Genomic DNA, 13417 nt, shown 5'->3' with positions numbered 1-13417 from the left:
TGCAGGGAGGTCCCGTAGCGGGGAGGGTCCATGCTGCTCGGGTGTCTCCTGTTGCAGCGAAGGGGACCTGGCTGCAGCCGGAACAGGGGTTCCCTGGGTGCAGGAGGCTGCCAGGCTTTGGGGGGTCGCTGGTTTTAGGGGTGTGCAGGGATGTAGGGACAGCCCTCAGCTTGGTGGGGCCCTCCCTGCAGTAGGGTCCCCAGGACCCCCCAAATGCAGGGGGTGTCCTCRGGGGCCCCAGGTGGAGGGTCCCCACTAAGCTAGAGTGAATCCTGGGGGGTGGTTCTAGCTGCAGGACAGGTGCCAGGAGGAGGCTGGGATGGGGGGAAGTGATGGTGACATCCCCTCTGGGGTGGSTACCCCCAGCCCCTCGAGTGCACCCCATAACCCCCGGCTGTGCCCAAGGCTGTGAGGCAGAGCCAGGACCCCAAGGGCTGGGGGCTGGGGGACAGAAYCTCCTGCCCACTCCAGGGTGTCCTCAGAGCCTGAAACCCCTGGGACTCTCCACCACAAGCTGCATGTCCTTGAGGCACAGGGATAYGATGTTTTGCGCCGCAGGATGGTGACATGGAAAGCTGGACAAGGCTGTTTCTGACCCCAGTGACACCCAGCAAAGCCACTGTCCCCTGGGGTAGAAAGGGAGTGACAGCCAATGTAGGATGAAGGGTGTAACTCAGAGCAAGCAGAAAGGAGAAAAACCCAAAAGGATGTAAAAGGGGGAAAACCTCTGTCCCTGTCCCAGCTGAGGGCTCAGGATCATGCACRGAGCATTGGCAGCTCCTGCTGTCCCTGCTGGCTGTGCCAGCGGGGATGAAAGGCCCCTTGTTCGCTGACATCCTCTCCAGCCCTATTTCTGGAGGAAAATGTTTTCCCAAAGGCTTGGGGTGAGGAGGAGGGGAGCTTTGCAGCATGGTCTGTGCTTGGGTCACCCAGCCCTGTCTGCAGCTCCAAGGTGGGAAACTACTTGGTCACCAGAAAATTTGGAAAGCAGAGGGAACAACGCTGGAAATACTGGAACTTTTTACCCCAAATCATGCAGGAAGAATCCTTGGCATTGGAATCACCCTGTGATGATTCAGCCTTGTCCTAAAAGACAGCACCCAGTGCCAGCACCCAGCAGGGTGACAAAGGGACAGGAGATGGTACCTGGGTGTCGCTGAGCCCAGTGAGCCCCCAGGAAGCTCCAAGCCCTGCATGTGGGGCAGCACTGCCCGCCAGCTTCATCCAGGATCAGCTCATCCCCAGGGATGCTGCTGTGCTGATTCTCTGTGCTGGGCTGCCTTCATTATCTGGGGACACTGCACAGCCCTGGGGGCACTGCACAGCTCCAGAGACACTGCACAGACCTCTGGGGACACTGCACAGACCCTTCCAGACCCCTCCTCCCTGGGACAGGGTTTCAGCACATGTGGGGTCACCCCCAAGCTGCCAGCCCCAAACACTCCTCCTAGCAGTGTCTCCAGTGTCACCCCTCCCTGTCCATGGGGGTACAACACGAGGGTACACGGGGGTACACCATCCATTCCCAGTTGCCCCCAGTTGCTCCCAGCAGCTCCCAAAGCAGGTTAACACCATGGTGACACTTTCTTACAGGGATGCATCTGTCCCCATGGATCTGGGACAAACCAGGCCAGCACAATGTGTCCCCCCAGCCAGGACAGCACATTTGGGCTGAGAGCAGAGGGTGATGGACACCCCTCTCCAAACTGCATTGCCCCATGCTGAGCATGGAGTGATCCTGACAAATCCTCTCCCAGCGACACTAAAAGCCTGTTAAAATAATGCCTGATAAGGGAATTAAGCTGCTTAGATGTGTGGCAGCGGAGGCAGGAGAGGACTGGCACGGTGCTAACTCTGCAGGGCTCCCTTGGAGTTTTTTGGAGAAAAATCCCCAAATCCTTCTAGGAAAAGGAGCTGGGTGATGCAGCAGCCGGGGGATGAGCTGGGCATGGTCTCTGCCCAGACTGGGGAGGAATTTAGGGGTTTTGTCCCAGCAGCTGAACTGAAACAGCTCAGGGGGGAAATGCAGCCAAGGGCGAGCAGCAGCAGGATATTCCCAGGATTTGGGGGAAACCCACCAGGAAATAAAGAGTTTTTAAGCTGCACAAGCCTGTTGGAGCACTGACTGCTTATAAACACTGGAATTGCATTTCCGAAGTAATCGCTTCACAAAACAATAAAAAAGGGTTTTTATTGCAGCCAGCACATCATAACAGAACTATTCCCAGTTCCSTGTGGGTCACCATCCTGCTCCAGCACTCCACAGCCCAATCCCAGCCCCATCCTCAGGTGAGCCCTGGGATTCATTTGGTGACACTTCTGTGCTGCTTACACAGGGGTCATTAATGCACCCAGGACCTGCCATGCATTGAGGGCACAGCCCTCTGTTTTGCATGGAGGGGTTGGTGCATGCRTGGAGGGCATTGCCACCAGGTCTGGGACATGCAGGAATTGTCCCCAGGGCTCTGGATGAGCTCAATTACCTCCCCAGCACATCGTGCTCAAATCCCAACTGTCCAACAGGTCTGAAAGGGAGGAAAGTTTGGCCAAGGACCTGTCACCACTTCCCCGAGCTGGGGGRGACCTGCCCGGCAGTGACAGGGCCAGGGGTGCAGACAGGGACACGGGCATGGTTCTGGAGATGGCACAGCACAGCACAGCACCCATCATGCATGGCCTGGACCAATCCTGCACAGAGAGAAGAAAGGAGGGACAAAGGGGAGGAAGGACAGATGGGCAGAGAGTGCTGCTCTGTGCAGCTGTGGGGATCCAGCTGGTGATAACCCATCAGATCCGAGCTCCATCCCATTCCTGGAGTGTAAGTCCTTTCCCCTCTCCCTTCCCARTCTTCTCCTTCCACCCTGAGCACCTGCAGGATGAGCTCACAGTCCTCTGCCCTGTCTCCCCGTGCCATCAGCCCCGAGCATCTTGCAGGAGCAATCGAGTTAAAATGAAGTAATCACTCTTCAAGTACAGTCATTTGCAGGAAAAATATAGGCCTTGTGGTGATTGTAAATGGTCTGCACTGGAACCATCCCTCCCACTCGAGGGAGAAATGTTTTCAGCTCAGGGTGTTCAGTGACAGCAGCCTCAAGTGCAGCCAGTGTGGCCACATCACATCTTGTGGCTTCTCCCAGGCTGGTGGTAAAAAGCTGGGATTTGGGGCTTTGAGTCTCTCAGGGGCCAGCAGTACTTTCGGGAGGATTAGTTTGCTCTCAGATATCTCTGTAAAATGGCAGATTCAGGGAGAGGGGCAGCCCTGAGCCCTTATCCAGAGCCCATGGATGGAGCTGCAGCACCCACCAGTCCACATGGACAAGCATCTCCACACTGACCASGGCTTTCTGTACCAAAACCCTTTAWTTTTTYACTTATTTCAGAACACCACCTTTTGCTGCCAGCACAGTAATTCCCTGATTTTCCCCATTAAACCCACAGGGCACAGAGCCCATCGCTCCCTCCCCAGCACCGCTCCCAGCAGCAAATGGCTCCTGCTGGGACACAACCCCTGACACTGCATTTTAAGCAATTTCACACACTCACCCTAATTTTTGCCTTCTGGGGTTTTTTCCTCCTTTTTTCTTCACTCCAAAGTCTCTCCCTCTTCCTCCCATATCCCTATTTCTTTTTCTATACCTCCACCTATTACATCCCCATCCAGTTCTTTCTAACAACTCTCTGCTATTTTCTCAAATCACCTGCCTTTTGCTAATGCCAAAACCCCTTTTTCTTTCTTAACAGACAAAATAGATTATCTCATCCTGCTGTTCTCCTCCCTCTGTCCAGCCCCAAGTGGTCAGACGCCCACCACAGTGCCGTGGCCAGATGTAATAGGGCTATTAGATGAGTTATCACAGCCTGAAAGGATGAAATAACTTCTGTGCCTTCATCCAAATAAAACTCTCTATTCCCGTTCGATGCGATGAACTAACAAGAGTTCCCAGGGGAAATAGCCAGGGAAATGTTAGAAGGTTTTAGAAGGTGTTAAAAGATGTTATTTAAGATCYGACTCTTTGCCAAGCCACCTCTTGGTTTGGGCTCAAAGGGCTTTGGGGTTTGTCCGTGGGGAATTGGGAAGCCCAAGGATCAGTGCCAACACCCCGAGCTAAATCCTCACCAGGTGCTGCTCCAACAGCATTTTTTTGAGTGCTGGGTGGCACAGCCTCMTGAGTGTCCTACACGTGGCTGAATCCCTGGACCATTTGAATCCAGCAAACTGCTGTCTTCTCGCCCCAGGCACTCAAGAAGAAACTTTGCTTTYCATCTCAGAAGGAGCTTTCTCAAGCTGTCCCTGCATTTCCCATGAGCTCCCTATCAAGTCCCCAGATGTGCCTGTGAATCATCCAGGCCAGCCCATGGCAGCAGCCCAGCCCCTGTGTGAGGTGGTCCAGAGCTGGCCAGGAGCCCCTGGGCTGGCCCTGCAGGGCACCAATGCCCCAGCCAGCTCTGACTGACCTCCCTGTGCCACCAATTCCCCCCGTGGGGTTTTACAGGGATTTCCTCAGAGTGATGCAAACCCCACTCCTGGGCTGGCAAGGCCCAAAGCAGCTGCTCCACTACCAAATTTAAAATCCCAACACTTACTAAGGCTCTGCTTCTTCCCCCTCTGCCATCCCACTAAACCCTCCCCTCTCTGTCCTCCATGAAGTGTGACAGACATGGGGACACTGGTGCCACCAGTGTCACCTCCAGGCACACCGTGCTGCTGCTGGGGCTGCACCCATGGGCCCTGGAGCCACAGCTGCTTCCCAGCTGCCCATGCAGGAATAGCCCAAATGTTTCCTCCACATCACCTTGGTTTGGGCTTATTTTCTCCTTCCAGGTCATTTTTGTCTCTTTTTCTTTCATTCTTTCTGGAAAGACCTTTGTGAGTGTACAGTTGAAATGCAGGAACAGCTCTGCACTGCATTACCCTGTGGTCCCTAACCCGGCATTGTCATGTAAAACAGTTTAAAATCACATTACTGGRGACACAAGTGTCAATTTTAGTCCCGTCCCTACTTCTGGAGCTGTCTGGGAGCACTGTGCTCCTGGAATTTTCACAAACTGCTTTTAACCCAAAAACATTCCACAACACCATGCACCATCCATCTGTCCATCTGCTCAGCACCTCACCCAGCCCAGCTGCCATTCCAGCTGCATGGATTTGCCCATCCCTAAACTTTGCAAGAAAACGACCTTGATTAAAAACCAGCCAGAACCAGGGCATTAAACCCAAGCAGTTCTACACCAAAACACTCTGTGCTGCTCTTTTGGCATTGYYTCAGGGTGAAGGTTTTGTTGAGGGGGGATGTAAATCAGCCAAAGTATTTTGGGTCTCTGGTCACATCCAAAATCACAAATGTCATTTATTTTCAGACCTGAGGTTTGGCTATTGCTCAAAATTCTCATAATCATGTCTCAGTGCTGACAGGCTGGAGCCTGAGCACAGAGCTGGGTGTGCARGCAGCTCCATTTAAAATCTGGCTGCAAGGAAAGGAGGGAACAGTATCACATCCAACGTTTATTTATTATAATTTTTAATTTGATTTTACATCTTGTTTGGGTTTAGTTTGTTCAGCTTTATACACAGGGGAAATGTCAGCTCTCCCTCTTGTTTGTCCTCCTCTGAGCACCAGCAGCTCTGCTTTGGTGGTTTTCCAAACCCCACTGGGGAAAGGATGCACTCGACAGTTTGTGACAGAAARAGTTCATCAGGCATTACACAGGGACAAAAAAAAACCAACCAGCTTGGAACCCACAGAACCCAGACACCCATCAGTTCTTTTCCCAAATAACTGTTTATGCTCATAGTTTCCTGCAATGCTGGGAGCATTTCAGGTCTGCAGACAACAAGAAGGAAAAAAAGAAAAGTTAAAATACACTTTWAAAAGGATAAAAGACCCCAATTTGGTGCCTTTCTTCCCCTGGGCAACTTTTCAAACTGTTTCAAGAGATCTTCCCTGCCAAGTCACTCATGATGATSCCTTTGGGTGCCATTTGGGGCCCAAAAGCAGCATCTCCCCAAAAGCAGTATCTCCCCTCCCCATGCCGGCTATGCTCCCTTATCCAGCTGGATGATGCCTGTGGACATCCCACCTCCATTCAGTGTCAACTCCCAAACACCAACCCCAGGGACCAGCTCCTGAAGTGTGCCAAGCTGGAAAGATGCCTGAACAGGATGCTTTTTGCATCAATCACCCCTGAATGTCCAGGGATGGCCCAGCTCCACTGCACAACCCAAATATTGGTGGCACAGGAAAAACCAGTGATGGGAAAAGCAAGGAGCAAGCAAGGACRATGTCCCAGCACAGCTGGAGCCTCTCAGCATCTCCCTCTCCTTCCTTATTTACGTCTGGAGCTGAATTCATCTCCTTGGCAGAGGATCAGAACTCATCAATTCTCCATTCGCCGCCGAGCATTGTGTTTCTTTCTATGCATTTTTTAAAAATTATCTTACAATGAAACAATTGAAAGATGGATTAAAAAATTCAGAAAGGCAAGAAACAGCCATGAGTGTGCTTGAAAAATAAAAGCTCTGTTTTATCCCATCCCACCGCCCTCATCCCGACATGGAGCCTGGAGCATTGGGCACAAGCTTTTAGGTGAAGGATTCTATAATTTATGGGATTGTCCATCTCCATCAGAGGTGTTAAATGAGGGATTCAGGGATAAACCAAGGATTATGTAAAGCAAGTCTTTAAGGACAATGTGTTTTTCACTCAAAGATTCAGGCATGTCTAATAAAAAGGGATTGGTGTCAGCACAATGGGGTTCTGCCAGCACTGCTGGGTTTGGGGGAAATGAGGCTCAGCATGGGAAAATAAACAGCTGAGCTGTTCCTAAACCTYACAAAATGCAGGAGATAGAGATGGACTGGCCCCAGGACTCTTCAGTGGGCATAGGGGGAGGATGTGGCTGCAGTGGTGGGAGGAAGGGGAAGGATTTGAGGACACAGGAGCTCAGTGCTCGGGGCAGCCCCTCCACCACTCTCCCCATGGGGGATTCTGAGCATCCCTTTCTCTGCCTGGAAAAGGAAGTTGTTCTACAGATTGTTTTACAAGCCTTGTCCTTTTGGTGCATCCCAGCCCTGAGATCCCAGCCCAGCATCCTGACCCAATGTCCAGGGGATCCAGCAGGCCTTGGACCACATCTGGCTGCCCTGGGATGGCCACTGAGATACAACATCAAAATCCCCYCCAAAAAACCCTTCCCAGCGATTTCTCCAGCCTCAGCTTTCTCAATTGTTCCTAAGCAAACTAGGTGTAGACACACCTTCCATTTCTCCACCAAAAAGGGAAAAGGCAATAAATTATTATTCCCTTTAATTAAAAACRTGTCAATCTTATAAGTAGTTAATTAATAATTGCACATTAACTTGATTAAGCACTGGGAGAGCTGGAGGCAGCACAGCCCACACAAGGCTCCYGGGGTCAGACTGAACCTGCTGGGCTCAACCCCTCCTAAACCAGGGAATAAAATCTGTTCCCAACAGGATAAAATCCCAGCAAATTCACCCTGGTGTCACAAAGATGCTCGTTCCCACCCTGCATCCCCTCATGTCAGGGAACAAACCCAATTTATTGGCARCACTTCTGCTTTCCAGCCATGCCCAAGAGTGAACAGCTCCAATTAATCRATGGTGTATAAATCATGATAAATCAGAGCTCATTAACAATAACAGGGGTTACAGCAGAGGGGAGCAGTGGACATCACTCCTTCCCCCAGCCGCGTGCCGAGGAATCATCTCCTCTTCCTCCTCTCCCCACCCACTCCTAAACCCTCAACTGCAAGTGGATTTTCATGCATCTTTCATATAAAAAAGGGCAGTTCCAGGATATGAAGTAGTCATTAATCACCCAGAAATTGTGCTTGTTAYAGGAGAAACATTAACAAAATAATCATAAATCGTGTGCCAGCTGAGATTTGTGGGTGTACACGTTTGTAAGGGGATGGAGAGGTTCCTCRTTTGGCTGCTGTAATTAGTGATTAACCCTTTGCCTTTTGGGGCAGAGTGTGGGCACCACCAGCATCCTTCATYATGGATTACTCGTGCATCCACCCCAACACAAAACATCTGAGGCATTCCTGGCACCCTTGGAAAGCTGCATGTTTAAGGTTATTAAATCCTATTATTTTATAGCTGTGATTAGATTAAAATGCAGATTTAAATGTGCAGCCATGCTGGAGGCAGCACATCCCACTTGGGCCCGTTCCTGCCTGGAGCTGAAGGTGCTGTCAGCACCTGGATGTGCCCAGGATCCCACAGACCAACCAGGTGGGAAAAGCCTGACTTTTACACCACATACAAGTGACCTCAAAACTTCTTATAAATTGGAGAAGGCACTAAGAAAAATTCTCTCTCTCTCCCCTGCACCATCACAGAGCCTCTGGTGGAAACACTCCTGAGCCCTCTGAGGCCCCCTCCAAAGCAAATCCCAGAAATACCCCAGAAAAGGCAGAAAACCCCTCCCCAGCACTTTAGAAGAGAATTTTTTCCAAACCTGAACTTCTCCTTCATCTTGAACCTGCATTCACATGAATTCACATCCCAAAGAGTATGTTGGTTCCTTTTTTTTATTAAAAAAGTATGTGAACTATCAAGCAGATWCACTAAATCTTTTATTTAGGATCATGACAGCCTTAGGGACGGGTTACCTGAGCCAAAGGGACCCTTCCCTGAGCACCTGGACTTGTTTCAGTGCCCACCAGGGTCTGTGTGTGCCCTATCAGAGGAATGGGAACAGTCTTGGCAGGATCTGCCAGGAGGARTCTGTGGGGCTGAACAGAACAATTYCTCCCTTGGATACCAATCCTTGCAAAGTAATTCTATGGGAATAAAGCAGCAGGTGCTTGAGAATGGAATGGGGTGAGCAGTAAGGGAAAGCATTTGGTGGTGTTTGAAACCCTACACTGCAGAGTGGGGATGGAACTGATCCCCTAAAGTGCAGGTACCAAAGTYTGGACAGGGCAGGATCTGGGCATGGCTCCCGTTGGAGCTCCCAGCCCACCCTGGATACTCGGGGCCAAGGGGACCAGCAAAGCTCTGGGGCTGCCACAGGGAGGGATGTGTCAATGAAGGAATCTGCTAATTACATGGGCTCTGGGGCTGCCACAGGGAGGGATGTGTCAATGAAGGAATCTGCTAATTACATGGTGTCAATGAACAATCTGCTAATTACATGGGCTGTGCTGAGCTGCTCTCAGCACCCAGCTGGAGAAGTTCAATCTGACATGACACAAGAAATCATTTTTAAGCCCCACTATTTGTTCTCTGTGACAGGTCTGTCAGGAAGGCTGCAGAATCTGCTTCTATTTTCCCCCTCTGATCTAATCAGGTTTAATTGGAAGAATAAATGAGACTTTTCCTTCATKATAATTATACAAAACATTAAATTAAATTACTATCAGATATTTTTTTCTCACCACTCGTGTTAGGCATCTGTTGTTTTTAAATAACCATTTGTGAACATTTCCTTGTAGCTCTCACTCATGTCCATCCTGGACAGGACAGCTGGAAGCCACTGGGTAAAAAAAATCAGAGAAAAGGGGCTTTTCTCCCCAAAATCACAGAATCGTGGAATGGTTTGGGTGGGAAGGGACCTCAAAGCTCATCTCATTCCACCAGAGCAGGTTGTTCCAAGCCCCGTCCAGCCTGGCCTCGGACACTTGCAGGGGTTGGGTGTCTCCTGACGATGATCTTGCAAGTCTTTCCCGATCTATGATTTCATGATCCAGTGACCACGTGGACCAAGATCCTGCTCGGACAGGCAGCCTGGCTGCGCCGACACAGACGTAGTTATTAATTTTAGGAGCGTTTTGGGGACAGACGCGCTGGAAGGGCCCGCTGAGGGCCCGCCCCCTCAGCGCAGCGGTGCCTGGGCCGCCTTAAGAGCGGCGGGGGCGGGGCCGGGAGGGGCGGGGCCAACGGGGAGAGTGACCGGCGGCAGCGCCGGGCTCAACCGAGGAGCGCCGAGCAGGGCTGAGCGGAGCCGAGCCGAGCCGAGCCGAGCCGAGCCGAGCCGAGCCGAGCCGAGCCGAGCCGAGTTGAGCCGAGTTCAGCCGAGCGGAGCCGAGCCGAGCCGAATGCAGCGGGCGGCAGTGCGGGTGCTGCGCGGGGCGCGGAGCCCCCCGGTTCGGCCCTGCCCGGTTCGGCTCTGCCCGGTTCGGCCCTGCCCGGTTCGGCTCTGCCCGGTTCGGCCCTGCCCGGTTCGGACCCCCCCAGTGAGGGAGCGATCGGCCGTGGCGGGGTCACCCCCGCTCGGGCTGCTCTATGAGCGGCACGGGGAGCCCGCAGCCGTCGTGCAGTAAGGGGGGAACGTGGGGGTGCATTGCAGGGGGGTGCAGGAACTGGGGGCTGTACTGGGGTGCATTGCAGGGGGGTGCAGGAACTGGGGGCTGTACTGGGGTGCATTGCAGGGGGGTGCAGGAATGGGGTGCGGGTGGATTTGCGGGGGCATTGCAGGGAGCGGGTGCAGGTGTAGGGCCGAAGCTGGGGAGGGGGTGCAGTGGGAGTAGAGCTCTGGAGTGGGGGCTGGCACAGAGTGCAGAGTGAAGTGGGGGTGCAAGTGAGGCTTTGGGGTGCTGGAGGGCTGCTTTGGGGGTGCAGTGCAGGGGGGGTCAGGACTTCCTCACCCCACGTGTCCCTGGGGTGGGGATGGGGTGCAGGTCCCTGTGGGATCCCCATGGCCATGCTGAGGGGCTCAGAGGCTCCCAAGCACACAGGGGGATCCTGCACCGCCCCAATGTTTTGCTGGTGCCCTGGTCTCACAGGCAGACGCTAGGGGTGATACCATCACATCCCCCACCTTGTTGCTGCTCCTTCAATTTGCCTTAAACCACTTGTTTTTCTCAAAAAGCCCATTCTTGCTTAATTTGGGGTATGACAGGGAGGTATGAGCCCCAGCATTGCTGCACCCCAACTTCATCCTGGGTTGATCCTATTGATGGGGTTTCTCTTTGAGGTCCCAATTTAGGGACCAGGCCAGCATCACAACCATTTTTGGGACAGCTGCTGACACTCAGCACCAAAAAGCCTAGAAGGGAGAGTCACATTTTGGTGGATTTTAGGCCTTTTTTWCAAGAGAAGAGACTTTGAGGTCTTYTTGCTYRTCTTGAACCAGCTCRGGTCATGCTGATASATTATCSGGGTKGATCCAGACACCAACCCRCCAATGTTTTGGAGAAGAACTGTTGCTTCTCCAAATGATCATTTAGTTGTGCAATGGTGGTTGTCACCACCTCCATCCACTTCCTGAGATTTGCTGCTATCACCCCATTGCTTGTGCTTCATTACTTCTCCTTTTTTACAGATCTCCAAAAATACCCCTGGTTCCTGTAATGCCTGAGTTGTGCAGGACGAGCTGTAAAATCCCTGGYCAAAACAGCGGCTTTTTACGCAACCTGCTGAGTTTATTAATTTAGTGAGAAWCACTGGGCTTGGTGACACAGGGTTATGCTGGGTTGTTGGCTTTTAGCAGCCTCCTCCAAAAATCYGTCCATGTGTCTAACATAAATCTGATTTTTTTAATGGGATGAGGCATGCAGTGCTGTTAATTTAGGTGTGTTGTGTAGGTGATGCAGGCACCCTCCACCCTCAGCCATGACACAAAAGACATCATCAATCTGATCTTAATGCCCTTTTCCTTTGTGTCTCCCTGTTCAGACTGAAGGATCTGGAGGTGCCCAAGCTGGGGGACTCTGATGTCCACGTCAAGATGTTGGCAGCCCCCATCAATCCCGCCGACATCAACATGATCCAGGGTAATGTGTTACATTAATCCTCATAGGATGCTCCGAGTTGGAAGAGACCCATGAGGATCATCACAGTCCAGCTGCTGTCTCGGAGGGTTTGGAGATGGCTCCTGGCGTGGGGATGTGGGGTATGACAGGGTCTCCAGCTCACCTGCAGCTTCCCAACAGGGACCTACCCCATCCTGTCACCACTGCCGGCTGTGGGAGGGAACGAAGGGGTCGGGGAGGTGCTGGAGGTCGGGCCCCGTGTGATGGCCCTGAAACCYGGGGACTGGGTCATCCCTGCAGACGCCGGACTAGGTGAGTTCATCCCCAGCAYTCTTGGCACCACTGGGTCCTCACTCATTCCCCACCTGCAAAGCATCTTCCYAGAGGATTTTGGGGATGCTGAAGCYCCTGGGAGCTGCYKGGCTTGCCCAGAGAGCAAACCTGTGGCCATGCTCCTGTGTGAGCTGSTGTTCAGGGAGCTTCTGTGGGGATTTTGGGGGTCCCAGAGCAAAAGCACAGCTCTCCAAAGCACCATCTTTGCAGGGTGTGGGTAGAGCCATGAGCCCCTTCTCTTACAGCAATTACAGCTAATGGGTTGGGATTCGATATGGGGAACAAAGCTCCATTAGGGAATGCTGGGCCGAGGAAGCAGGACCCATTTACTGCCATGGGAGCCCAATCATAAATATAACGAGCCCATTGGAATAATTGATGGAGTTATTTCTTACCTGTTTGTATCTTGGTTTATTTTCACCATCTATTTTTATTTTTAATTTATTTACTGATTTTAATTTTATTTTTAARGTATATTTTTAAAGTAAGCTCAGTTCCTGCTTCCCAGTCCCAGCTAATGATGCTGCTCATCCTCCACAGACACAGGAAGGCTCTCAGGAAGGATGGGAGTCCCCAGGTTCAGGCTCCTAAGCACAGGGCTTACCATGCAAAACCCTGGAACACCTGGAATAGGAGCAGAGGCATTGCCACTGCTTATGCCAAACTTAAATTTAGAAATAATCTTCTTTTCTGTAGTGTAGACCCTTTGTGGGGTGTCTGTGCTGTTATAAAGTATTGCAGCAATCTCTGCTTCTCTGKAAACAACCACATTGTGCCCCATCAGCTTAGAGCTTCCCTAAAGACCTGGGATAAAACATTTCACCTGGGCAAGGTCATGGTGGCATCTCACTGCAGTTTTCTTTTTCACAGTGCTCTGCTGGGAAAGTGTGGTAATTTATTTCCCAACAAATGTCTCCYATGCTCTTCCAAAATACCAATGGCCTGTAATTTGCTGGTTCTGGTTTAGTGTAACAGCTTGTTCTTTGCCTGTTTCTTCTTAAAAGGCTTTTTGCTAAATGGGAGAACGATGGAGTTAAGAGACAAATGGAATATTTTTAAGCATAAAAACCCTGTAAATAGATGATAGAGGGTTAAATTGGATATAAGCATAGAAGGTGTAAAGCTGACTAAATTGGCTTTGAATGTATGGGCTCATCCATCGGATGGAGAGTATTTCCATTATCTCTACACATATGCCCAGGGAGCCCCAGTCCCGTTACTCCTCTAGGAAATGCTGAGACTTTGCTGGGTGATAAATCTCAGCAGGCAGCGAGGAATCCATTCCTTGCCTCTTGGAGTATTTTGACTATGCCCATATGGGAGCACATGCCATAATTCCCTCTCCAGGGTGCAGCTGGTTCCC

At 51.5% G+C, this 13417-nt stretch overlaps 1 protein-coding gene across 2 annotated transcripts in view; it reads left to right on the top strand.

The window, feature by feature from the left end:
* The first annotated feature begins 9910 nt into the window (after positions 1–9910).
* Positions 9911–13417, top strand: part of MECR (mitochondrial trans-2-enoyl-CoA reductase) — a 7593-nt gene continuing 4086 nt past the window's right edge. Inside the window, exons 1-3 of one of the 2 annotated variants that reach the window (XM_057379218.1) lie at positions 9911–10286; positions 11645–11742; positions 11902–12041. In XM_057379218.1, the coding sequence (XP_057235201.1) occupies positions 10066–10286; positions 11645–11742; positions 11902–12041 (459 nt within the window). In that variant the 5' untranslated portion in view covers positions 9911–10065. The remainder of the gene's footprint in view (positions 10287–11644; positions 11743–11901; positions 12042–13417) is intronic. The other variant, XM_057379217.1, reaches the window with a different exon arrangement.

This window comes from Malurus melanocephalus, unplaced genomic scaffold (genome assembly GCF_030028575.1).
Source record: "Malurus melanocephalus ecotype Western Australia unplaced genomic scaffold, MMel_1.1 scaffold_393, whole genome shotgun sequence".
Taxonomy (NCBI): domain Eukaryota; kingdom Metazoa; phylum Chordata; class Aves; order Passeriformes; family Maluridae; genus Malurus; species Malurus melanocephalus.
The sequence above is the reverse complement of the archived record's forward strand: the minus strand, read 5'-3'. Positions and strand labels throughout refer to the sequence as shown.